The 26,725-nt window shown below is 35.2% G+C and overlaps 1 protein-coding gene across 10 annotated transcripts in view; it reads left to right on the plus strand.

Moving 5' to 3' along the window:
* LOC107541990 (bromodomain adjacent to zinc finger domain protein 2B) overlaps positions 1–26,725 on the plus strand; it is a 294,279-nt gene that overhangs the window by 137,249 nt on the left and 130,305 nt on the right. For 6 of the 10 annotated variants that reach the window (XM_016220936.2, XM_087819825.1, XM_087819827.1 and 3 more), the window contains 7 exons: positions 8,946–9,143; positions 9,627–10,022; positions 14,238–14,841; positions 16,432–16,725; positions 17,911–17,971; positions 18,748–18,856; positions 19,121–19,222. In XM_016220936.2, the coding sequence (XP_016076422.2) occupies positions 8,946–9,143; positions 9,627–10,022; positions 14,238–14,841; positions 16,432–16,725; positions 17,911–17,971; positions 18,748–18,856; positions 19,121–19,222 (1,764 nt within the window). The remainder of the gene's footprint in view (positions 1–8,945; positions 9,144–9,626; positions 10,023–14,237; positions 14,842–16,431; positions 16,726–17,910; positions 17,972–18,747; positions 18,857–19,120; positions 19,223–26,725) is intronic. The other 4 variants (XM_087819826.1, XM_087819830.1, XM_016224518.2 and 1 more) reach the window with 2 other exon arrangements.

Genomic DNA, 26,725 nt, shown 5'->3' on the forward strand with positions numbered 1-26,725 from the left:
TCATTTACTTGTGGTCAACAGCCATCTGAAAATATTAAATGGAAAATCCCAGGAATAAACCATTCATAAGCTTTAAATTGCGTGCTGTTCTGAGTAGTATGATAAAATCTTGCACCGTCTCACTGCATCCCACCTGGGATGTGAATTATTCCCTTGCTCAGCGTATCCAGGCTGCGTACACTACGTGCCTGTTGGTCACCAGCTATCTGTCTTGGTTATCAAATCGACTGTCATGGTGTCGCAGTGCTTGTGTTCAAGTAGCCCTTGTTTTACCTAATAATGGTCCCAGAGTGCAAGAGTAGAGATGGTGGCAATTCAGATGTGCCAAAGAGAAGTTGCAAAGTGCTTCCTTTAAGTGGAAAGCTGGAAGTTCTTGACAAAGAAATGAAAAAAAAAAATCATCCTGAGGTTGCTAAGATCCACAGTAAAATGAATCGTTTATTCTTGAAATTGTGAAGAAGGAAAAAGAAATTTGTGGTAGTTTTGCTATTGCACCTTAAACTACAAAAGTTACGGCCACAGTGTGTGATAAGTGCTTTAGCTAAGATGGAAAAGACATTAAATTAGTGGGTGGAAGACCTGAACAGAAAACATGTTTTAGACAGCAATGTGTTGTCCCAGATATTGAGCCTATATGGAGACTTCAGCAAGGGATCCTGAAATGAGTGACACCAAGCCATTTATTGTAAGTAAGGGATGGTTTGGACTGAAAAATATAAAAATTACTGGAGAGAGGGAGGGAGAGACACCACATTCACATTTTATAATTCTACTTTATTATTAGTTATTGTTGTTAATCTCTTACTGTGCCTAACTTATAAATTAAACTTCATCATATGTATGTAGGTATAGGAAAAAACATACTACATATAGGGTTCAGTACCATCTGCACTTTTAGTCATGCACTGGGTAACGGAACACATCCCCTGTGGATAAGGGGGGACCACTGTAGTAAGTTTTGCTGGAATGCCACTAGGTGGCTTTCTAACTGATTTTACTGGTGCCCCAGCTAGCAGGTTCCCAGCAAGTTTTTCTGACATTCCGACCTTGACCGGTGATACCTCAGTGAGCTTCTCTGCCATCCAGTGGGCAACAGCCACATCGTCTCCAACAAAGTTTAAAGCTAAGTCTTAGGTAATAAGGGGCTGGAAAAGAGAGGCCCTCCTCCAAGTTTATCTTAGTGTGCCTCAGCCCACAGGAAGTGGCTATTCCATTCACTTTTTTATCTCAGTATTTTTTTAATTGTTGTTTTTCTACTGATTTGAGAGAGAGAGAGAGAGAGAGAGAGAGAAACATTGATTTGCTGTTATATTTATTCATGTGTTCATTGGTTGCTTCTTTTATGTGCCCTGACCAGGGATCAAACCTGCAATCTTGATATTTCAGGATGACGCTCTAACCAACTGAGCTACCTGACTAGGGCTTATTCCAGTATTCTTTAGAGGTTTCTTTTTTCCCCTCTTAGTAGTTCATCTTCTGTTACTAGTTAATAATTTTTTATGATAAAATTTCTCTGTTCAAGTTGCTAATGTGGCTCTGCCTCCTGACTAGACCCCATTTGTTATAGAAGCCATATGAGGATTAGGGTGGGTATGAAGATCACATGTGGTAAATCCACCTCAATATTTTTGTCACTCTAAATAAGCCTTTGGATTTCCTCTTCCACATCATGCCAGAGAATCTGTGACATTTCAGCTTTGTTAAATGTAGGTCATCACTGAGTCTTGGTTTCATTCATTCAACCAATTAAGCTGAGGTATCTCCACCTACATGAACTAACACATTATGTCCAGAATTTTCAGTAAGTGCACTTTTGTCAGTGAATTTGGTCTCATTTGTAATTTCTTCTTGATTGAGAAATCTTGGTTTATTCTCAGTTAAATCCTTAGCATCAACTGCAAGCTTTCTGGGAACAAAGGTAATAAATAGAGCAATGTCTTCTCATCTACATTTTATGAAAACCACTTTTAGGGAATGGTTTTCTGGGAAAAGAGCATCAAAAGTTTGTGACCCTGCACAGATCTCTTTCTCTACCATCTCAGCTATAATATCAAGGGGGCTGGGAAGCTTCTGACACAAGAGCAAGATATCGCTAGCCACTGACTACAGGTAGCATTTATCTGAACTTTAAATCTGAAAAACATGCCTCATAAGCTCTAATTTTTAATCCTAAGGAACTATTTTATCAAATTTTCCTTGCCCTTCAAGACAGCACAAGCTCTATATTTTTTCTAGGATCAACAGAACAAATAAAAATTTGTTTTTTCCTTTTATCAAGCATATTTCATAGAAATGCTTCCTCTAAATATTTCAGTTTCCTTCTCAACAGAAGAAAAATGTTTTCCAGAATACAAGAAGGCATTTGAGGATCTGGGGGAAGGTCATCTGATAAAGCCAAGAAAAACCCCATGGTACCCAATCACAAAAACTGAACAAGACTGTTCTTAGGCTCCAAGACAAACATTCCCTTTCCCCTGTAACAAATATGATAAAAGATTCTTGGTTATTTCCTTCCAAGGACTCAGGTTTCAGGGTTACACTCTCTACTTGTTTCTCTTTTTTTCCCTCTTGTTCCCTGCTTTTATTTTATTTTTTATTTCAAATCATTTTTTATTTTTCAATTACAGTTGACATACAATATTATATTAGTTTCAGGTATATACCCCAGTGATTAGACATTATATGACTAAGTGATCATCCTGATAAATTTCATATCCACCTGATACCATACATAGTTTTAGGATATTATTGACTATATTCCCCATGCTGTACTTTACATCCCCATGACTGTTCTGTAACAACCAATTTGTACTTCTCAATCCTTTGGCTTTTTTCACCCATCCCCCCAAATCCTCTCCCATCTCACAAATGTCAAAATTTTCTCTGTATCTATGAGTCTGTTTCTGTTCTGCTTATTTGTTTTGTTTTTTAGATTCAATTTTTATAGATATGTATTTATTGCCATTTTATTGTTCATGTTTTTTGTCTTTTTTTAAAAAAATTTTTCTTCTTGAAGAACCTTTACTATTTCATGTAGTACAGGTTTAGTGGTGATAAACACCTTTAGCTTTTTCTTGTCTGATTCTAAATGATAGCTTTTCTGGGTAGTATAGTAATCATGGTTGTACAAGTCCTTACTTTTTATTGGTTTGAATATTTCTTGCCATTCAAAGTTATGGCCTGCAGAGTTTCTGTTGAGAAATCAGCTGACAGTCTTATGGGACCTCTTTTGTAGGTAACTAACTGCTTTTCTCTTTCTGCTTTTAAGATTTTTCTGTTTGTGTTTAACCTTTTGCATTTTAATTATGGTGTGTCTTGGTGTGGGCCTTTTTGGGTTGATCTTTTTTGGGACTCTCTGCACTTCCTGGACTTGTATGTCTATTTCCTTCACCAGGTTAGGGATGTTTTTTGTCATTTTTTCAAATAGTTTTTCAGTTTCATTCTCTCTTCTCCTACTGGTACCCCCATGATGCAAATGTTGGCACACTTGAAGTTGTCCCCTTTTGTTGTTCTGACTGGGTGTTTTTTGCTTCCTTATATTCCAAATCCCTGATTTGATTCTTGATTTCATCTACTCCTCTGTTGATTTCCCATAAATTCTTCTTCATTTCAGTTAGTGTATCCTTCATTTCTAACTTGTTCTTTTTTATGGTTTCCATGTCCTTTTTTTATGCTCTTTAAGTTCCCTCTAAGTTCATCTGCTCTTCTGCTAAGTTTGTTGAGCATCCTTATAATCAGTGTTTTGAACTCTGCATCTAGGAGATTGCTTGTCTCCACTTTGTTTAGTTCTTTTATTCTGTTGTTTTATTCTGTTGTTTCATTTGGGACATGTTTCTTTATCTCCTCATTTTGGCAGCCTCCCTGTGTTTGTTTCTAGGTATTAGGTAGTGCTGCCATGTCTCCCAGGCCTGGTAGAATGGCCTAATGTGGTAGGTGTCCTGTAGGTTCCCGTGGTGCAGCCTCTTCAGTCACCTGAGCTGGGCGGGCACTCCAGGTGCGTGTGCATGTGCCCCACTCCCAATGTGGGCCTTGTACACTCTTCTGTTGTAGTTGAGCCTTTATTGCTGTTGGCACATCAGTGGGAGGGATTTACCCCCAGGCTGATCAGCTGCAAAGACTGGCTGCAATCACTGTGGAGAATCAGCTGTGCAGGGGCCCACCCCACAGAGCAGAACTTACTTCAATGGGGCTTTGGTACCTGCTGAGTCCACCCCTCGAGTGTTGTTCATTGTGGAGGTGGTTGGGTGGTGTTCCTATGTGGTCTAAAGCTGTTCACTGGGTGTGCTGGCTCTTGGACCATTCAGGAGGTACGGACCAAGGTTACCTGCCACCTGTCTTCTGCTGGGACCGCCCAGCATAAGCTACAAAGTGATCTGCAGATGGCTGCTACTTGTGCTGGGGGTTGAGGCACCTAGGAGAGGCCAAGCTGCAAACCAAGGCCAGCTGCCACTAGTGCTGGCCCTGGGGCCACTTAGTAAGTGGTATGGGGCATGCTTAGGCCAAATGCTGCTTGTTTGAAAGATTTTAGTAAAGTCTGAAGCATGAGCCAAGATAAGCCATTCCTGTGGAAAAGACACTGGAAACAGCTTGGGTGGGACCAAATGTTAGTTGAGGTGGGATCTCGGAATCATCAGGGTGGGTCGAACAATGATAGTTAGATTAATGGAGACTAAGAAATGGTGCCTGCCTACCTGCAGGGTCTGGGGCGGGGTTGGGGGTGGGGGAGTGTATCTTGTCAAAGGAAAAATGGCCTCTGCCAGCACTTCTGTCTGGCAGAAGGCTGCTGTCGTAGCCCTGGAACTCAGGTGGAGTGAGTCTGAGTAAGTTCATGCATGGGCTCCTTAGGAGGAATGCCTGGGACTCTTGCAGCCTCTGTCTTATTGAGCCAAACTTCCCACTGGTTTTTACAGTGATAAGTTACGGGAACTTCTCTTTCTGGCACTGGAATCCTGGGACAGAGGGTCTGGTGTGGGGCTGGGACCCCTCGCTCCTCAGTGGGGACCTCTGTAGCTGAGATATCTGTCCTTATTTTTATGTGCCACACGTAGGTGTAGGATCATCCTGTTCCTCATCTCCACTCCTCCTACCAGTCTCGATGCGGCTTCTTTATGTCTTTAGTTGTAGGACTTTTGTTCAGCTAGATTTCAGGCGTTTCTGAATGATGGTGATTCTGTATTTTAGTTGTAATTTTGGTGTGGTTGTGGGAGGATTTGAGTATCACTTTTACCTACACCACCATCTTGAGTGGAAGTTCTCTACCTGTTGCTCTTCAAGTGTTCTTTACTCTCCTCCCTTATCATGTGTTTCAAGGGCATTTCCAATCATGTGAGCTCCAAGGGCCGATCTGTGCTGCTGCTAGCTTCTTTGCATGCCAGGCACTAGCATAGTATTTTGAAACAAATCCCACACCTCATGCCCTAAATATATTTCCATTTATATTTCTACAAGTTGAATATCCATATTTTTAAAACTTATACTATCCTACCTCTTAGAAGTAGTGCTAAAATCTAGTAAAATCTAAAATCTTCAGTACCTCCACTATGTACAGGGCATTGAGCAAGACTTTGGAGGCATGGATATGAAAAGTCCCTGTCCTTAGTTCTTATAAGGACTCTACATTGACATTCCTAAACAAGATCAGTGTTGTTAAAGAAAAAAGTGTTCCCAGTAATAGGTACTAAAAACTTTGAGAGGCACTTCTCTAATGATATAAAGGGACAGATTCGGAGGTAGCATAGGAATAACACTAGAGAGACCTGGGCTATCAAGTGAGGAATACTAGAACTTAGAATTTCCAAAAAAGAGCCCGTTTGGATAATACATGGTTTGGCATGAGTTTATGGTAGTAGGTTGTTCAAGGAAAATGGAGATGAAGGGCATTGGCACTAAAGAAGATCCTATTCTCTTTTACCCAGTAATATTCAATTTTAAAAGCTTTCTAAAAATATATTGCTGCATTAGCCCTCTGTGTTGTTTGAAAAAATGTTCTTCAGCTAATTTTGATAATCCTTTCTGAAGGTATGGTTACATAGCTTTGTACTGCTCATTAGAAATCCTTAAGTCCAATTCCCTCATTTAGTCTGCATGTTTATTTAGAATAAAGATATTTTAAATTAAACAAAGTAAGTCACAAACTAAAATCTATGTTTGTAATACAGCCTATTGAGAAAAAAATAAATTCAAGGTTGAATAAGTTCCACTCCTGCTGCCATAAAAATGATTGATACCACAGCAGCCAAAACAGTCTTTTTAAAACATAAGTGGTTTTATGACTTTAAAACATATGTGATCACTCCCTCCAATAGTTTCCTATCCCACTTAGAATTAATCCCTCCATGGCCTTAGCCTACAAGACCCTGTATCATAAGACCCCTGCCAGTCTGTCCTGCCATATTTCCTATGTCCCTGCATCCCTGTGCCACAGCTAATCTAGTTGGCTTCCCCAGTCTGTGAACACAACAAACTCATTTCCTTTGCTGTTTCCTGTCTTGAATGTCCTTCTCTTGTTCTTTATTTAGGTCTCAGCTCAGAAAGGTCTTACCTGATAACTGCATCTAAATCTTGACCCCACCCCACTCCCAACACATACTGTCTATCCAGTTATCCTGTTTTAATCATGGTATTTATCTCTAAAAACCCTTATTTATATTGTTTGTTGATTCTCTGCACCCAGATCCCACTAGGGCAGAGTTGCTGTCTCTTTGTCACACCCCTTTGTCCCCAGAGACTAAAGCATGCCCGGTACATAATATTCTTGAATAGGTATTTGTTTTTTATTAGAACAAATAACTATACAGTAAAATGGAAGTTCAAGGAGAGGGTTCTGCAATGCTTTTCCAGATTGAATGGGGCAGAGGTGGATTAATAAGCTCTTCTTTGATCATTGTTTGATAAACCTAAGAAGACTCATTTTTAAAATGTTTAAACGGCATATCAGAGACATACTACCTAATTATGTGTGAACAGAAATGAAGTACCTACATACACACACTAATAGCAATTAAAGAGATGAAATTGGTGATGTTGACACTCATTTTCTTTTTTCTAATATCTGGATGTGTCTGTTCACATTTCCCCTCCTTTTTAAATGGGGTCTAAATTTGTTGCCTTATAAAAGCACAGACTCTTTGCACGTGGTCAGAGTATGCTATGCAAAACCACCTGCATCAGAATCACGTTATGGGCTTGTTAATGCAGATCCCTGTGTGCTGTTTGGAAATGGGACCCAGGAATCTGCTGCTTGCAACAAGTTTTGCAAGTGAATATTACATACCACAAAGCTTCAGGATCTACACCTCTAGACCCCACTCTTGAGGAGTGCAGGCCCCATTTCTCGTGCCATCTTCAAAAAAACCCTACAAAGACTACTTAGGCATTTGAATAGGAGTTTATTTCTCCCTGCTAAGTCACTGTAGCTCCCTTATTTCTTTCCTTTTGTAGCTAGCCCTTGTTGAAACCAAAAGTGATAACTTCATTTTAGATCCCTATGATGTTTATAGTCTTGCTATAGGTGCTTAGAAATACAACAGATTTTGGTTGTAAGAAAGGAGGTGTTTCTCCAACAAATGTTAGGCTTAATATTACTATATTACTATTGTTTCCCTTTCACCTCTACTTTGGTTCCTTGTCACTGTTACTGTAAGAGAAGATAGCTCAGGGAATGATGGTAAATATTAGTTGGCTTATTGAAGGTGTGTATGTCGAGGAAGCATTACCGTTGCTAGTTTGGAGTAGTTAAAACAGTACCATTGAAAGCGGAATAAAACAGCAGGGGTGACTCCCTTCACTTATATGCATTTTATTCAATTTAAATCAAATTTCAGAAGGTACAAAGGAGACAGTATAGATTTGCAATCTGTGACTATGGCTTAAATTTGGCTTCCTAGTAAAGAAGTATATGATTGTCTCTCATTCCCCAAGCCCCGTAGTCATGAAGGGCCCTATCTGTTAAGACCATAGCTTTCGTGATTTATTGCTTTTGTAATTTATTACTTTTCTATGTTTTATTCTTTATTTTATCTATCAGCAAACAGTATTGAAATGTTCTAAAGTAACTTCGGATTGTACTCAATCTTAATGCTCTATCATTTCAATATTTCTCCTTTTCAGTCTTTCTGTTGGCAGAATTTTAACTTTTCTATTGTTATATAGCTTTTTAATTATAATTCATCTCAAGATTTTTTTCTTTTTATCCACTACTATTGTCTATTCTTTAAACCCCCAACTTTCCTTTTATGTGACCTAATGTCCCTTTCTTCCAGCTTTGGATTTCCTTTTTCCTGTAGAATCTTAAATGTTCCAAAAATTAATCTCTTTATCATATTTTTCATTTTTGATGTGAAGTATAAAAAATTAAATTTTTGAGCTTAATTAAAGCAGCCTGTATGTCCTTTTCTACCTATCTTCTCTTCCCTATAGCACTTATTACTATATGGAATTACTTGCTTTTATATTAATCATCTGTCTACTCTACCACTACCACCACCACCACTAGAATGCAACTTTCTTGAAGACAAGGACTCTATCTTAGGCATCATTGTAGTCCAGCACCTAGAAAAGTGTATTTGGCATGTTATATGTACATATTTGGCTACTGATTCACTATGTGCATAAAGAAAGAAGACTAAAGCTAAATATAGAACTTCCATATATGTAACCCTTATAATTGGAATTATTATTTTATAAATTACTCTTTGTGTTTTGAATATACTGTATTGAGGTTTCCAGTCAGAGCTTGTATATTTTATTGGAAAAGTCTTGTCACATAAGTAAATTTGATTAGTTTGTTGAATAATTACCCTTCTAACATGTGACTTTTCCCTGTTTCCTAAAGTGATGTTTTGAGATTGAAAATATCATTTGAAAATTAAAAGAGCATTCCTCTTACTGAAAGTTGAATTTTTTTCAAAAAATAGTGTCTTACTGAAAATCTTGTCTTTACCCAGAAACCAAGGAAGAAAGCTATGGAAAGTTCTAGCAACAGTGACAGTGATTCCGGCACATCATCGGACACCTCAAGTGAAGGCATTAGTAGTAGTGATTCAGATGATCTAGAGGAAGATGAAGAAGATCAAAGTATTGAAGAAAGTGAAGATGATGATTCTGACTCAGAGAGTGAAGCACAACATACAAGTAACAACCAGGTACAAAGATTTCCCTTGGCAGTATCCACATACTGTGCATATTAAGGGATTAACTTGTTTATCCTGACTTTCAAAGTCTGTGAAGTTTAAACTTAAACTGGCCTTTAGTTTTTACTTTTTTAAAAAATTGATTTGAGAGAGAGAGAAAGAGAGAGACATGGATTCGTAGTTCCACCCATTCATTTATCCATTGGTTGATTCTTGTATGTGCCCTGCCTGGGGGTCAAACCCACAACCTTGGCTTATCAGGAGGATGCTCTCTCTAACCAAATGAGCTGCCTGCCAGGGCAGGTTCTCATTTTTGCAAAACACAGAATGGGAGACAGAGAAATATTTTTAAAAGGACATTTACTGTATTTCTTATGAGCTATATATGTCTATCATAAATTACTAGGAATACTTCTTAAAGTTCCTTTTTTTTTCTGCTTGGTGTTCCTTGTTGTAATAAATGTAAAGCTGTTGCCTTTTAACTTTTATTTACAGGTGCTATTACATGGTATTTCAGACCCAAAAGCAGATGGACAGAAAGCAACTGAAAAAGCCCAGGAAAAAAGAATACACCAGCCATTACCTCTTGTGTCTGAATCCCAGACTCACTCATCATTCCAATCCCAGCAGAAGCAGCCTCAGGTTTTGTCACAGCAGCTTCCATTTATTTTCCCAAGCTCTCAGGCAAAGGAGGAATCTGTGACCAAACACACAAGTGTAATACAGTCTACGGGATTGGTGTCCAATGTGAAACCTTTGTCTTTGGTAAATCAAGCCAAAAAGGAAACTTACATGAAACTCATAGTTCCTTCTCCTGATGTACTTAAAGCAGGGAATAAAAATACCTCTGAAGAATCTAGTCTTTTGACCAGTGAATTGCGATCTAAACGGGTGAGTTAAAAATTATTTATAGAAGAATTTTATTAAAAAAGAGTTTTTATATGAAGGTTTAAATTAAATTCTACTCTTATTTTTATACTTCGTTTTAGTCACCAGGAATCAAATATGCACATCAGCAAACTAAGTTTCTCTGATTTTATATTTACATGTACATCTGCTTAATATATTTTTGGCAACACAATCATGTCATTTTCCCCCTGGTTTAATTATTTAACCAGGAGAGAAATATGTTTGAATAAGACATACTTCACACTCACTTTTGTATAAAATTCAATGTCCTTTTTTTCTAATATCAATGTATTTTTTAAAGGAATGAATTCTTGAGTAATTTACCTCTAGAGTTCTATAATCTATCAATTTTAAGTGTAAAAATCCTTTATAAAGACTTTCCATTCTTAGTGAATTATATGAAATACAAAATATTTTTAGTAATTTTTGTTTACACAAACACCAGAACCACCTATCAGAGAAATTTTTTCAACTTGATTTTCTTGCTATTGATTTTATATTACTATATAGTCTACATCCATATGTCCAGTAGAATTCCAGTAATTAAATGATCATTTCTTTTTATTTTAGAACCAGCCCAGAATAGAGAAAAAATAAGTATTATGTTTGAACACAGTATCCTGTCTTTTGGTTACAAAAATTATCATTAACCACCCTAAATATTAGCTAACACTCCTAGAGCACTTACTGTTTGCCAGCCATTGTTTTAAGTGCTGAACGTGCATTTACTCATTGGATACTAACATTGAGACACAAAACTTAACTCTCCCAGTGTCATACTGCTAATTAGTGATAAAGCTAGAATTTAAACCTAGGCGTATGGTACTAGAGTTCTTTTTCTTAACCACTATGATTTTTTGCCTTTCTTTAAAAAGTCACAATGTTCTAGTTCATTGACTCTTATTTTACTGTGAAGACTTTAAGAACAGGGTCAAAGAAAAATGACTTGAACAAATCAGGCTTTTTGGGGAATCTAAATGAGTAGTTTTCAAGTGTAAGTATACATTAGAATCACCTGGGAAATTTTAAAAAGGAAATACCACCCCAGAACAATTAAATCAGGATCTCTTGTGTTGAGACTAAGGTATTGCATGACTAAAATGCTTCCCTGGTGATTCAGGTGTGCAGCCAGATTTGAGTACCACCGATCTAAAGGGAATGGCCAATGACATAATATCATGCATGTGATCATTTGTAATGTACCCTTCAATCATAACAAGGTATTATTATTGGCATTACATTATTGACTCTCCAGGAATATATTAAGCAAATTAAAAATTACATTTTTGGGGTTATGTTAATTTTCATTAGTGTATATTTCACTTAAGATGAATAAATTTACCGAGTGACATCAAGAAGTATTTGCATTATGAAAGGTTGCTTAATTTTTTCAAAGAGCTCTTATTTAAAGAATTTATATGACTGCCTATTAGAAAGTCACTTATTAAATATTTGCTTAATAAATGTAGTGAAGCTAGGCCTTTTGCACATACGATCTTATGTAATCCTTGTAAAACTGTGTGAGATAAAGAAATTAAGGTTCAGAGAGGTTAAGCCACTTGCAAACATCACATAGCAATTTAAGAGCAGAAGTGTTTTAAACCAAGGTCATCATTTTGATCTCAAAACCCATGATTTAGATGAAATAAATTTGGTGTTTCTGAAATAATGGTAAGTTAATGGGAAATCTTTTATGTGAGTGGGTATTCACATTAGATTCAATTCTAAGTGACTTTATCTACTTGTTATTGGTACCTAGTGTTGTCTTAAAAGGTATTTTATAAATACCTCTCTTATATCAGCTATTTTTATTTATATGTAATCTAATATAAATAATTTTGCTTTATTTCTTATGATACTCTCAATTATTTCATGATATCTACTGTGTATCTGCCTCCCTCACTAGTCTATGTTTTTCTTGATTGTTTATTTAATCATTGGGTCCTTCTATACTCTTATCCTGGAGACATTTAATTCAAATCAGTATACATTAATTGGATCTATAGACCAGGAGTGAATTTTGTTTATCAAGTTTTGCCTAGAGGATTTTTTTGTGGTCTTCAGAGGCTCAGGTAGAGGCTAGGGAGCAAGAGCTTGGACATAGAAGAGAGCTTCAAACCTGTCTCTTCCTATGCTCCTGTTGTTCAAGTGGATGTCTTAAAGCAGCAAGACTTGCTACTATACAGGTCCCAGTTTTCTCCCCTGCTTTTTATTTTCCACCCCTCAGATAAAAAATGACAATATGTTTGCTGTAAAAGAGTAACTGATATTAGTCTTAGCTATAAAATACAGATATCTGGTTATTTTTTTAAATTTTCAGATGTCAATATGTGGGAAGAGATTTTTCAGAACTATAGAGTGAAGATCAATTTCAGAAAATTAAAATATAAAACTAAAGGGAAAGTTTTTGTTTTTATGACTGCTTTGATTCTGTGTATTTAGAGGGAAGATTTATTACCTATAAAAAAAGGTACAAAATGATTATGTGACATAATTGTCCTCTAGGAAATGAAAATACACTAAGTTTTTCTGCTGATAATTTAAGTCAGTATATGTAAATATGTAGTTTAAATACATTATATATATATATATATACTTATCCAATATACTATAATATGCAATATTTATGTCATATAAATATTAACTAAAATTAAGTGTATTAAAGTATTTTAATATTAAGAACTTTGCTATAAAATTATTTTTAAAAGGTAAATGCAATTATTTGCTATAATTTTCCATATTTTATTCACTGATTAAATATTGATTAAGCACTTTCTTTTTGTGGGGCATTGACTTAGGTATGAATATTATGTGACAGTCTTTGTTTACAAAGAATTATCTTAATAATTTAATTTTCTAACTAATACTATGAAGATGTTAATAAACTAAAGAAGTTTATTAGGAATTGCATGCTGCTAATTAGTCCTGGTGCTTTAAAATATTTAATAAGTCATTTTATATGACATTCCATCTGCCTTTATTCTTGTGAAATGCCCACCACAAATCTTTGCTGCCTTGATTGTTAAGAGCCTGCGTCCAATGCTGACAGCATTGCTGATTTTCATTTTAAGGGAACCATTTTCATTACAGAATTTTACCTTCTGTATCTATAACTTAAAATGTTTTAATCATTTCTATTTCAGTTCATTTTTGCATATCATTTCAATTTATTTTAATAAAATCCATATTATTTTATTCTGTTCAAGAAAATTTCGATTGCCAAATAGTTTTTTTGTTTCTTTTTTACAGATGTAAATTTTAAGACTTAATGGCTTATAAATTAATTTTTCCCAAGGATAATTTTTCTAAACTTTTGTTGTACTCTTTCCAACACTGGTTTGCTGAAGGCGCTCTGAAGCCGTTCCCACAGAATGCTTAGCCAGCATTTCCATCAGCTTCGTGTTATGTAGACTGTAGGCTGTACAGGATAGAATATAGGAGGTAAAGGTGCTCAAAGAGTAGAGGCATACGTGCTTCTGGCTGTTACAAACATGGAAAACTTCTTGTTTGGATTTTGAAGAATGAGCAGCATTTCATCAGCTTAAAATTTATAAAAGGAGGACGTTTCATGCAGAGAAAATAGTTATAACAGAATGTGGGGGTAGTGAAGGAATGACACTCATAGGGCATGACAGGTTAGACTAGAGGAATGTTAGTGCCTACTTGAAAAGTAATCTGATTATCAAAGTTAAGTATTTAGGCTTTATAAAGTTGGCAATGGTGGAGGAGGCACTAAAGCTTTTGACTGAGGAGCTAATATATAATATTAGACATATTAAGACTTACTTGGCATTGGTGTATAGCATATATTGAGTTGGGCGGGAAGAAATAATGGTATGGCTTAAATTTGAGCAGTATTTTAATGAAAGAATCCAAAGACATAGTAATATGGCTGACTTGGAGAAAAGTAAAGATGATTTTAGAGTTTCAAGCTTGGATTATTGAGAAAATGGGAGCAATAGTAAAGAGGACAGTCAAGAAACGTATCTGATGAGGGAAAGACTAACTGAATTTAAATATATTATGTCTGGCTGAGGTTCAGCAATCAGCTGGTCATCAGGGCCACTACTTTTATAGTACTCGTAATCATGATTTAAATTTCTGTATAAGCAGTTGTCAGATACTGAAGGCAAATAAAAGTAACCTTTGCTCTTATAGTACACAGTTGACTTGCTCTTTTAACTTATGTTTCAACAGGAACAATATAAACAGACATTTCCAGCACAGTTAAAGAAACCGGAGTCCTCTAAGAGCCTGAAAAAGGTTATTGCAGCTTTGTCAAATCCAAAAGGAACGTCTAGTTCACCAGCACATCCAAAACAAACACTAGAAAACAACCACCCTAATCCTTTCTTGACAAATGCACTTTTAGGTAATCACCAACCAAACGGAGTTATTCAAAGTGTCATTCAAGAAGCTCCTCTAGCACTTACTACCAAAACTAAAATGCAGAGTAAGATTAATGAAAACATTGCTACTGCAAGTACCCCCTTTTCCTCACCTGTAAATCTGAGTACAGGTGGGAGAAGGACCCCTGGCAGTCAAACAGCTGTAATGCCCTCCGCCTCTCCCATACTCCATGGTCAAGGGAAAGAGAAAGCAGTTAGCAATAGCGCAAACCCAGTCAAAACACAACAGCACTCTCACCCTGCAAAATCGCTAGTGGAACAGTTTAGAGGAACAGATTCAGACATTCCCAGTAGTAAAGACTCTGAAGATTCAAATGAAGATGAAGAGGAAGATGATGAGGAAGAAGATGAGGAAGATGATGAAGATGATGAATCTGATGACAGCCAATCAGGTTATTTTCTATTTTACAATTTAAAGTATTTCAGTAAATGCTACATGTGCCAAAGCATTTTAAAGAGGCTCTTAAGTCACTTATAGTTATGTCATTCACTGTTTCACACAGCTATGTGTGTTTCTGTAGTGAGCTGGTAAAATACAGGAGCAACTGAAATTGGAAATCCGAAGTAAAATTCTCAGCTTTCTTATTCATTTAACAAATAATACTTTAAAGTGAATATAAATGATGCATGAATTTCATGAAGTTGCTTAATTTTTCACTTAATTCAGGGCCACTCATTTGTCCCTTTTTGCATCTCCTCTCCTACGTGTTAAAACATGTCACAGTCATTCAGAAAGTACCAAAAACCTAATCCCCATGAATGTCTGTTAGCAACACAGAATTTATTTTACTAACATATAGAGTACTTTCTGATTTTATTTTGATTCACTTTCTGGTGGTTTGTTGTTGTTGTTGTTGCTGTTGTTAGCTTCCTTTTATTTTTCTTTCCCTTTCCTTCCTGTTCCACAGAAAATTGAAAATATAAGAGAGCTTAAATTTTAAATACAAAGATGAAATACATATTATCAAAGCTTTTGGATTTGTTACTGGTCACCCACAAATCCAATTGTAAATTTTCTAGCCTCCAATATGAATAGGAAAATATAATCAGTTAAGCAAATTAAAGTGTCTATAAGGTAAAAACAACCTACTTGCTCAGGGTAAGAACAACTTCTCCTGTAATATTTCTTCCTGGTGTTCCCATAAGCACAGCTTTGCATAAAAGATAATGAATGTCAATGTTAACATCTTTCAAAGACAGCTTTTATAATGAACTTTAATGTAGACAGATAATACTGCATAAAACACAGTTGCAGAAAAGCTGTTCTGGAAACCATTAAGATACAGTACAGATACAGCCCTATGTTTATCAAGTTTAATCCAGGAATAGGCTTTGTATATCTGTAGGAGTGGATGCATTTATAGGACTACATTGCTAGAACAAACTTTAATTATTAAATCATTAAATTATCCCACACGGTTGTTTCAGTAATCCTAGTCTCATAAAGCCTGAGAAGCCTGATGGAGTCTTACACCTACATAGAATAACTGCTGCCAAAAAGCCAAGAATCTCCTGCAGAAGATTGCTTTCTGTTATCTCAAAGTCCAGATGAAAGGGTGATGGTAGCCCCAACCTTCCCATCCTCATAGTGAACTATAGTTCTTAAGCTATTGGGATCTATTAATTTAAATAATTAATTTGATTCCCTCTGCACTTTAGTTTCTCCGTTAAATTAAAAGTAATTTAAAGCCACTAAGCAGAGCTCAGAATGTGAATAGTGTCATATGAGAGGAACAGTTTTATGAGTAAAGTTTTGAGTAAAATGGATACTTTTAATGAAGAATTTTGAGGATTTATAGCCTGCATACATTGTACTCAGATAGCTTGCAAGATAGTCATTTTTACGTTTACGCTCCAGGAAGATTGCTCATTCGAGTTCTCATTCACAGATGCCGGTTCCCGAACTATTCCATTTAGGTACAAACTGCAAATTGTTGGTGATTATCTAGTTATAATATACAAATGCTTCTTTTACTTCCCAGAATCAGATAGTAATTCAGAATCAGATACAGAAGGATCAGAAGAAGATGATGATGATGATAAAGACCAAGATGAATCAGATAGTGATACTGAAGGAGAGAAAACTTCAATGAAACTGAATAAAACAGCTTCCTCTGTCAAAAGCCCTTCCACCAGTCTCACAGCTCACTCAACACCTCGTAACCTCCACATAGCAAAAGCCCCAGGCTCTGCTCCTGCTGCCTTATGTTCTGAATCCCAGTCACCTGCTTTTCTTGGCACACCTTCTTCCACACTTACTTCAAGTCCACACTCTGGTACCTACACTTTATTTTTATTATTGTAAAGTAGAAGGCAAACCATAGCAAGAATTCTTACTTATGCAGTGTTCTGAGGATGATCTCGTTGGAATCAGGTGTTGCAGCTAGGCTTAGGCTGGCTAAGAAAGGTCAGCGTGTGTCTTCAGAGGCTATGACCCATTTCCATTTTTATTCTGTGCTCGCAGTTTTAGAACCTGCTTAATGACAGCTCTTGATTTTGAATACTTTCCTGCTTCTGTGTTTAGTTTATGCTTCTAGAATTTAGTATTTGATTGACAGCGGACTTTTTTGTACTTTATAATAATGAGCTCACTTGGTTACTTATGATACAGTTGCATCTCTGCCCAACACATAGCCAGTCGTTTGCATTAGTGAGTAGCATTATTACCCCATTAACACACCATGTCTTTATTTTTCTATTTGACCTTTTATAAACTTCTAGAGGTCTTCATTAAAAGGTTTTACATTAATATTCCAAAACTATTCTCTATTCTCATTTCAATGGCTAGGAAAATACAGAGGCGTATAGTGAAATACTGTATTGTTTTACCTATTTCACTTTTTCCTTGGAAATTTCTAGTTTTGCTTTCATTTGCCACAAGCCAGTATGATATCCAGCTAATGAAAATGTATGTATTTGTATTTGTGAAACTTGACTGTCATCTATGAAAAATTTTACATGTAATCCTAATCTGGTTTTTTGGACTTTAATTAAAAGATCTAGTAGTGTTTTTGACTATGGATTTATATGAACATAAACATTATGTATTTTTTCCTGCTATATTATTTTTAAATATATGAGCCAGCGGTTGAAATTTTTCAGCATCTTAAAATTCATTTTCAAAGAAAACAACTCTATACTTTTCTGAAACTTCTATTTCCCTCCTACTACTTTAGCCATTTTTAAATAACAAAATGAGAGAAAAGCTATGTCTTCTTACCTTGCCTGTATTCTCTTTGGAGAGAAAGACTAGTTTTTGTCATGCCGGCCAAAGGAAGAAAAAGAAACCCTCTACTTTATACAGTGTGTTTTGTTGAACTATCTAAAAATAATGTACAAGTTGCAGAACAACACTAATAATCCAAGTCATTAAGATATTTAAAGAGAAGCTTCAAAACTATCAAAAAATTGTCATCTGTGTAAACCAGTCTTTTATGTTAACTGGCTAAATTTTCTTGAAGGCACTTCCAAAAGAAGAAGAGTAACAGATGAGCGTGAACTGCGTATTCCGCTGGAATATGGGTATGGAAAACAAGATTTCCCTTCTGCTTTTCCCACACGTATTTATGCATGTTTGATTCCTCGTTCTCTGCTATTAATAAAGTGAATGTACCGCATAGTAATTATTAGAGCAGAAGAGTTAGAATGAAGGGCAGAGAAGACGATATATCAGACCACTGAAATGAGGGCTCACTGCTGTTGGGGTGTGGGGAGCTGGGGTGGGCATGCATCCGGGTGGGAGTGTGACCCAGAGAAGCTGGAACAAATGGCTTGGCAAAGGGCGGGGGCGCAGTTAAGAGTGTCAGAGATTTTGTGAAGATGGAATTAAAGGACAGGGAAAATCACTGTGGGCAAGACTGAGGGACTTGACCAGAGTTTGGCTACAGTGGTTGACTGGCACTGGGAAGCTTCACACTGGAAGTACGGGAATCTCCAAGAGCAGGGAGCCAGGTTTGCTGTGCTCTCACTTAAAGCTTTTTAGATGTAAAGAGTCAGTACACACATGTTATTGAATATGTCTCAAAGTAATTCCAGTTATGATTTGTAAAAAATTTAATGGAGTTTAATATTTATAACTTGAGTCTTTGATTAATTTTAATTGAATTGCTTAGCTAAAAATTGAAATAATTTTAATAGTAAATGCATCTGAGTTGTATAATCGGGGGTTAATATTTGTGTTCTTTGCATTTTTCATGTTTTCTAAAGAGCATGTATTCTTTAAAAACGTGGGTTTTTTTAGTTTTTAGAAGTTTTTTAAAAATTAAGTATGTTATAATTCTCATTTCTGTTATGCGTAGCTGGCAGAGAGAGACAAGAATAAGAAACTTTGGAGGGCGCCTTCAAGGAGAAGTAGCATATTATGCTCCATGTGGAAAGAAACTTAGGCAGTACCCTGAAGTAATAAAGGTACATACTTTTCACCAAATAACATATATTTGGTGCCTATTATGCATGCTTATGGAAAAAAAAAGTACACTCCTTTCTCAGATAAGTTCCTTGATGCAAAATGTTCTCTGTATGGGACTATTGTACTTAACCTAGATTGAACTCCTATAAATCCATAGCCCCTTGATAGAATATGCAAAGCATTAGTGTCCTGAAGATAGCTATACATCAAAGCTGGGTTGTCATTATTAAAACCTGAAGTGGAAAAATATGTGATTTTTTCAGTATCTCAGCAGAAATGGAATAATGGATATCTCAAGGGACAATTTCAGCTTCAGTGCAAAAATAAGAGTGGGTGACTTCTATGAAGCCAGAGATGGACCGCAGGTATCCACTTTTTAAAAAGTACAGTCTTTGAACCAAAAAAGTAGTACCATAACCTAAATGAGTTAAATTTCACTACACTCTGTTAGTTGATTGATATAGCTATACATATACCTTTGTGGTAAACACTCACGGAGTCCTTAATTTACTGTTTCAGTAACAAGGAGCTTTGACATAATAGATGTCTTTTTCAAATTTTTAAGTAAGCCTTTTCCTGTTTGTTAATTCTGTCAATAATTTTACAGTTTATACAGGTATAAAAGTATCTGCATGTTGATGTGAAATATAGGAAAGCACTAGTTCCCTGAAAGGTAAACAGTTTTTAAAAAATCAATTTGAATAGGAAAAACATGTTATAAGTCAGACCAAAAGAGAACAAATATGTCTTAGTTTCTTGGAAGGATCTTATTATTTGATTATGACATGCTACGTGACCCATTTTCACAAGTTTGGTCATTTTGTGGGGGAAGGGGTTCAGATTTGCTTAATATTAGGTAAGTAAAATTTCTGCTTTTTGCAGAAATTGCATTTCTAAATTAATTTTACACAGTTCTGAAAAGATCACCACAGCTTCCTTTGAGCTTGAGGGTTAAGTATACAACTTTATTAATCACAACAAAGAACCTACCACTAAGAGACCTCATTTCCTTTATTTTCCCTTTAATGTTTTGCCTTTGTTTCTTACTTGGATTCAGCTGCATATACTTAGGATTCCCTTTAACTGTATCAGCTCCATTGAAAGAAGTCCTGGTTAAGGAGTGAGAAGACCTAAATTCTTGTTAATCCATGAAATGGTTTTGTGATTTCAAGCAGCAACAAATAGTGCCCCCTTTTCCCCTATTTCTTTATCTGCAAAATAGAGACAAAAATAATTTTACTTCTGCTTCATAGGATTATGTGAGGTTAAAATGAGATCATACGCATGAAAATGTTTCAAAAGGTTAAAATGCTCAGCCATCTGAAGTTGGTATTTTCTTTCCTGGTTGAACCTCTCTTCCTTTTGTCCCATTATCGCGCACAGAAAGAATTTTTTTCTGGCAATTAATATTTTATATTGTGGATAGGAAGGCTTTTCCATTCTACCTTACCCTCTAGTTTTATAGTTATAGAAAATAGAAAAGACATTCCTCATTCTGCAAGAGGTGTATTTTGAGAGCTCAAAAAAGCAGGACATAACTAGAACTCGAGGTTTCTAACAGTTCTTTTGCGTCCGTTGTATAACCTATTTTTCATTGTTCAGTAGTTTTGAAGGAACAAGTTATGTCCAAATCTAGTTGTCTCTTTGCTGGTAATTTTAAAATGCCAAACTGTATTTATCTGAAGTTTATCTTCTTTATGGAAATATATTCTATATTTTTCTATTTTTTTAAATTAAAATTTAAAAAATTTTAAATTTCAGACTAACTCTGTCATCAGACCGATTCTCAGAATTTTAGAACCACAGTGGTATTTTATACACTCCCTATCTACTGAATCAGTTTTTTAGTCACAAAGCATATTAGAAGGCAGTAATAATTTTACTTACACATTCTTTACATTTTTAATCTTTTGCTTTGTGTTATCAAATCCTTACTTGTTTATGCCAAAGATCGCTTCATGTTTTTCAGATCAATAGATTTTTGTTCCGAGAGCAAAGCTAATTGCTGTTCAATACATAACGGATTTTTAGTTTTGTATCAGTGATAATTAGACTTAATCTCTAAAGCCTCATTAGGCAGAGCAGACTGTTCTTTGACATCCATTCACTTTTTATTAAGCATAATCAGTGTTTTCAAATGCATATTGTCTTGCTGAGAGATCAATTCCAATCAAGGAAATATGATGAATTACTAAATCCAGAATATGTTAAGCTGCCAACATTTCAGCAGACTGCAGAGGGAAAATAATAGCAGTTTTGAGAGCACTTCTCTCAGTTAAAAAAAAAATTAGCTGGAACCCTAGCCGGGAAGCTCAGTTGGTCAGAGTATCGTCCCGACACGCTAAGGTTTCGGGGCTGATCCCCGTCGGGGCACATGCAGGGATCAGCCAGTGAATGCATAAGCAAGTGGAACAACAAATCCATGTTTCTCTCTTTCTCTCTCTCTCTCTCCCTCCCTTCTTCTCTCTCTCTAAAGTCAATCAATCAATAAAATTTTTTTAAAAAGTTGGATTCATTTTAGGATACTTTTAGAGAACAACAATAAAGGTAAGTAATCCAAAAAATGTAAGTTGATTAGGGGTGCATACTGTTGTAGAGCCATACATATTTCTATATGTGGTATGATCAATCTATATAAGCATATAGTTAATTAGAAATGTATGTAAATATACAGTATTCTATGAAAATGAACAAGAATTATATATTTTTGTTAGAGTAGCTATGATATAATTTTGATTGGCCTACATTTTGTAGAAGATTTAAAACATAGTTTGGGACAAAGACAATATTACCACGCAGTGATGATCTGTATCTGTTTACAGTATGTTGGCCTTAATACAAACTCTATAAATGGTACAATGGCTGTGTACAGGGTGGGGCAACCGTAAGTTTATAGTTGGATAGTGAGTATGTGAAACACAGTTTTTTCTTGAATTATTTATTATTATTATTTTTTTTATATGAACAGCTGTAAACTTACTTTTGCCACACCCTATATATATTGAAAACTGAAACTATGCATATTGAAAGACTGGAAGAAACTGCCTCAAAAGTTTAATGGTGATTGTAATGGCTGGTGGTAAAATGGATCTGTTTTCCCCTTATGTTCTTACATGTTTCATACTTTCTAAAATTTGCTGTGAAAAACAGTTTTTTATTTAAAAAAAATAAATGCTTATATCCCTTATAATCCAATAAAGGCTAATCTTTCAGTTTTCCAAATTCATGGAGATTGTAAACAATGATTTTAAATGCTACTGCTACAGTTTTCCAAGCTTCCTATATATTTTTGGGATGTTTGATAGCAAATGAAATGCTGTATTTGGAGATTCATTAGTATTCTTAATCAGTCTTCTTAACAAAACATTTGCATTGGAAAATATAGTTTGTCCATCATATTTTTTTTCTTTTAAAACATACCAAAAAACCCCACCAATATTAGTCCTATAAGTTCTAATTTTTTTAAGGCATTTTAAAAAATTGCAACAGTGATATTTCAAAACTCTGTATCTTACCATTGAATTTTAGCAGATGATAATTTCTGCTAGATGGTAATATCTGCATTAGGGAACCATGGTTACTTTGTATAAGTTAATCATTTTTGACTCAATATATTTATGAGTTTAAGAGAGTAATTATATTAACAGCAAAAATTTGTTGAAAATATGGACTTAGTGTGTATTACAGTAATATTAGAGGTGTAGATATGAGAGGTCATATTTATTGAAATCTAAGTAAAGTTATCATTAACTAAAGGATAACAATCTAATGATTACATTTAAAAATAATTTAAAAAAGAAAACCCCTTAATTCAAGTAAATAGATATGGATGACCTAATAAATGGGGGTGTGACCTTAATCTAGTTATTATTACTTTTATTTATTTCAGTCTACAAATGTGGTAAGAGATTTGTAGAATCAGCTCCTTGCCACTATCTACTTAGACAGCAAACACTTCCTACCAGCTTCTATAGAAACCAAGATTTTGGGACTGGTAGACTTCATGGAACAAAATGAACTATAACTATACTCTTCATAAGTCCATGCTATTCTGGCCAGCTACCTGCTAACGAAATTCTGTTAATTATTTTAGCCACTGAAAGGGTGTAAGATCAATCTGTTTCTTACAGATTTCTCCATCACATTATAATGAACTTGTTGAACCTAGTTTTCATCTTTGTTTTCATTTTATTTTGTTTTTGAGTGTCAGAATAATGGAAAGTAAGGTTGAGCTAGACATATTTTGGTAAATATAAGGTTGTTTTTAATTACATAAATATGATACTTAGGTAAAAAGGTAAAAGGTATTTACACTTTTATTATGAATAAAATATGAAGGCTTCAAAATAAATTGTTAGTGACAAAGGTTATCTTGAAATATATGATAATCTACTAAAAAAGCATTTTTTTGTAAATTGTGGAGAAGAAAACATTTAAGCATAAATATAACAATTATGTTCATTTTTTTCAATCAGGAAGTTCACAAGCATAGAGTAGTGAATATCTAATGTGTTCAGGCTAAAAAGCAAGGAAAGGGAAGGTGCAAAGAAAGAAGTTAAAAGTGACTAAGAAAATGTTGCTTTTTCTATTCAAGAAGTATTTTTTTATAAAAGGTATTTCTTTTTAATGGCATAAGGCCATGAGAATAGAAAAATGTCTATAAGTCTTACTGAAAGAGCCCCTTTTCTTAGCTACTTAATCAATATTTGTGGCAAATACTTAATGTGTCAGACATTCTTTTTTTCCAAAATAAATTTTTCCTAAAGGCATTTTCCATAAAGAAAATTGTAAATGCACTTCACTACAGAATAAACTTGAAAGCCTGGCTTTGAGGAGAAATTAGTCTTCACACAGAAACTGAAGAGTACAAAAGAAAGAGAAATTCTGATCACTGGCTTAGAGGAGCTCGTTGCTTGGGGAAGTAAAACACTAAGCACAATGCCGTCCGGCTAAAACCAGGGTTTTATTAATGAGGAATAAACGAAGACTTCACAATACAGCAGGCAACACATGATTTTTGGCAAAATTGTAATGCTGGTAATTACTTCATTAAGTAAAGTACAAAAGATTGGAAGTCAACAACCAGGGTTCTAATTCAACTCTGCTGTTAACTGTCACACCTAATGCAACATAGCCGGGGGCGCACAGGGGCTCTGACAACATGAGAGATCACTACCAGGGATCTAAAAATCTGGAGATTCATGTCACTAATCTACCAGGTAGGATTTTTGATGGCTAGGCACAGGCCTGTGCTAGGAGGCCAAATGTATGAATCCAAGTCTGGAGCTAAGGAGGTATTTTTTAAAGTCATGACTCTTAGAAGGTAACCTACTGTGAGTAACCGGAAAGCATAGTCAGCAATGTGGAAATAATTTCCCCACCGTTTTTAATAGTTGACACCCATCTCTCAGCCTAGATGACTGTTCTTACTGTTTCACTTCTTTAAAGTGCTATTCAGTGCATGATATTAATAAACTATCTGATTAGAGTATATTAAGAATACCTAATGCTGTCAAGTTTATGGTGTATAAAACTCTCACTACTTGTCTTAGGCACGGTAAAGTAGCTAAAAATGGACATAATGCTAAACTGTGAAATAGATGTAAGGAAATCCCAACAAAATTTTTATTTTTCTCAGGATATTAACTTTAATGTTTTTCTTAAAATATGAAATGTCAGGTTCTGTCAAAAATACCTGATGCCCTTGCTTTGTTTGTGCCCCAAGATTTTTCTTGGATTCCTAGCAGGGTAATTCTGTATCCTGTATTACTTTGAAAAACTGAAGCCTACTTTTCTAGGTCTTAATTCCCTCCTCGGTGATTTGAAGCATAGATATTAGAAGAGGTCTTTAAGATCACTTTCCTTTTAGGTATAACATTATAAAAGTTTTTTAAAATAAACTAATTATTAGGAAGTAAAGGATTCTTAAAGTATACTTTCAAAGAAAAGAGTAGTGAAAAATACTTATGTCGTTCCCTTGTGTCATGGTTAAAGTTACTGAATATTAATTAGCCAAAAACGATTTTGTAAAAATGATCAGTTCACTGAGTGACTAACAGACCTAAAATTGTCAGACCAGATACCTTATCCCAGATTTAAAACATTCACCAGAGCTGTTTTACTGGGATATATATGGGTCCCAACCCAGAAAGCTATGAGTAAAGTTCATCCATTCACTTATGTAACATTGAGCATATGAGAAGCACTAGGCATCTCAAATGTTAACATGAGAAACTGATGCTTAGAGCCCCAGAACTACAAATCCAAGGGAAATTGCTGCAGCAAAGCCTTGGTGATACAAATACTTAAAAAATAAAAATCGTCAGTAACTTAGCAAATAGATCATTCAGTAAACTGGCTTTTGGTGGACTTCATTTACCTACATAGTGCTTTATCCCCAAAATAAATTCACCAACAAGTATATAAAATCTAATAAAATGGGAGCAACAAAAGAAAAAGACAAGCTAGAATATAAAATTGAAGCAGGAATGAGATTTGAGAATACGTATCGTTAAGATCTAAGATGTTGTTTGTAAACCACAAATTCACTTTAGCTTTCGGTGAAATGTAAGAAACCCAATTATTTAGACAATTCAGTGTCCGTAAGATAAGGTGAAAACAGGCCAATTGCTCATGAGTTGTTCAGTCATACTTTGGAGTATCAGTTATGAAGAATAATAGAAATGTTGAAATAGAAAGTTTTATTTAAATTAAATTTCATAATATCTCATCTCTTAGATTTTCTGAATACAGAAAACATTTACAAATTAATTCATTTAAAATAAACGTTTTCTTTAAAGCTTTATTTACTTTTTAAAGCATAAAAGACTAAGAGTAGTAAATGTATTTGCCAGTTCTCTCAAGGATTTCTCCGTCTTGGATCTTGTTCGGGAAGGAAACCTCGCTGTCATATTCTTTTCCCCTGTTAGTTGCTTAGAGACTACTCCAGACCCTTGGCCTCCCTTCAGGTTTTCCTCCTCCACACCCTGGCAGTGGTCTCTCTGTGAAGACTGATGCATCCGCCTTCCCCTCTAACTCTAGTCCCCAGGCCCTAGTCCAGACCACCATTACTGTGAAAGTGGGCAGTTGAGACAGCTTTCTGTTCCAGCCCCTAAACTTCTCCTCAGGCTCATTATGACTCAGGTGTGACCCTTGAATCGCCTGCTTTAGAGTAGCTTGAGCCTAAGGTCCTAGCTAAAAATGTCAGTCCTTTTGGGGAGAGGACTCGCTCTAGTTTACTTTTAGAAAATGTTATGCCTTATACTGAGTAGGTGCTTCAACAAATGCTTAAGTAGTGGAAACTATTTTTATAATATATTAGTCTTATAGTGTACTTTTATAATGCATTACTGTGTGCAGTATATAGTATACTTATATAATTATTTACCTTAATTATTTTTAATCTTCTGAAATAAAACATAAACCCTTTTTTCCTTCTCTCTCTTTGTAGTATTTATAGAAGTGAGTGTGTTAATGCTAAATATTTAAATTAGTAACTCTTGAAAGCAGAATTATAATGGTATAATAGATTTAATCTGTCACTCTCTCTAGAGTGTTGATCGATTTCTCTTTATCCGTATCTTTTAAATCTTAGTCAATAAAGATCATTTTCAGGGATTGTTTGCTATCTTATTCTTAGAAATTAAGGAAAAAAATTAACTTTCTATGCATAATTTTTGACTGACAGAATGCTTATAGCAAATAAATCAAGTGATATAAATTGTATTTGCTTTTTTCAGGGAAAGTTTATTGAGAAAAATACCTTTTTTTATATACCAACAATTATTTTGACTACGCAGTGAATTAAAGCTGTAATATAACTTCTGATTTTTTTAACAATCCATTTCTCATTTTCTAAAATCTGGGAG

Source organism: Miniopterus natalensis, chromosome 8 (genome assembly GCF_054644295.1).
Source record: "Miniopterus natalensis isolate mMinNat1 chromosome 8, mMinNat1.hap1, whole genome shotgun sequence".
NCBI classification, from domain to species: Eukaryota; Metazoa; Chordata; class Mammalia; order Chiroptera; family Miniopteridae; genus Miniopterus; species Miniopterus natalensis.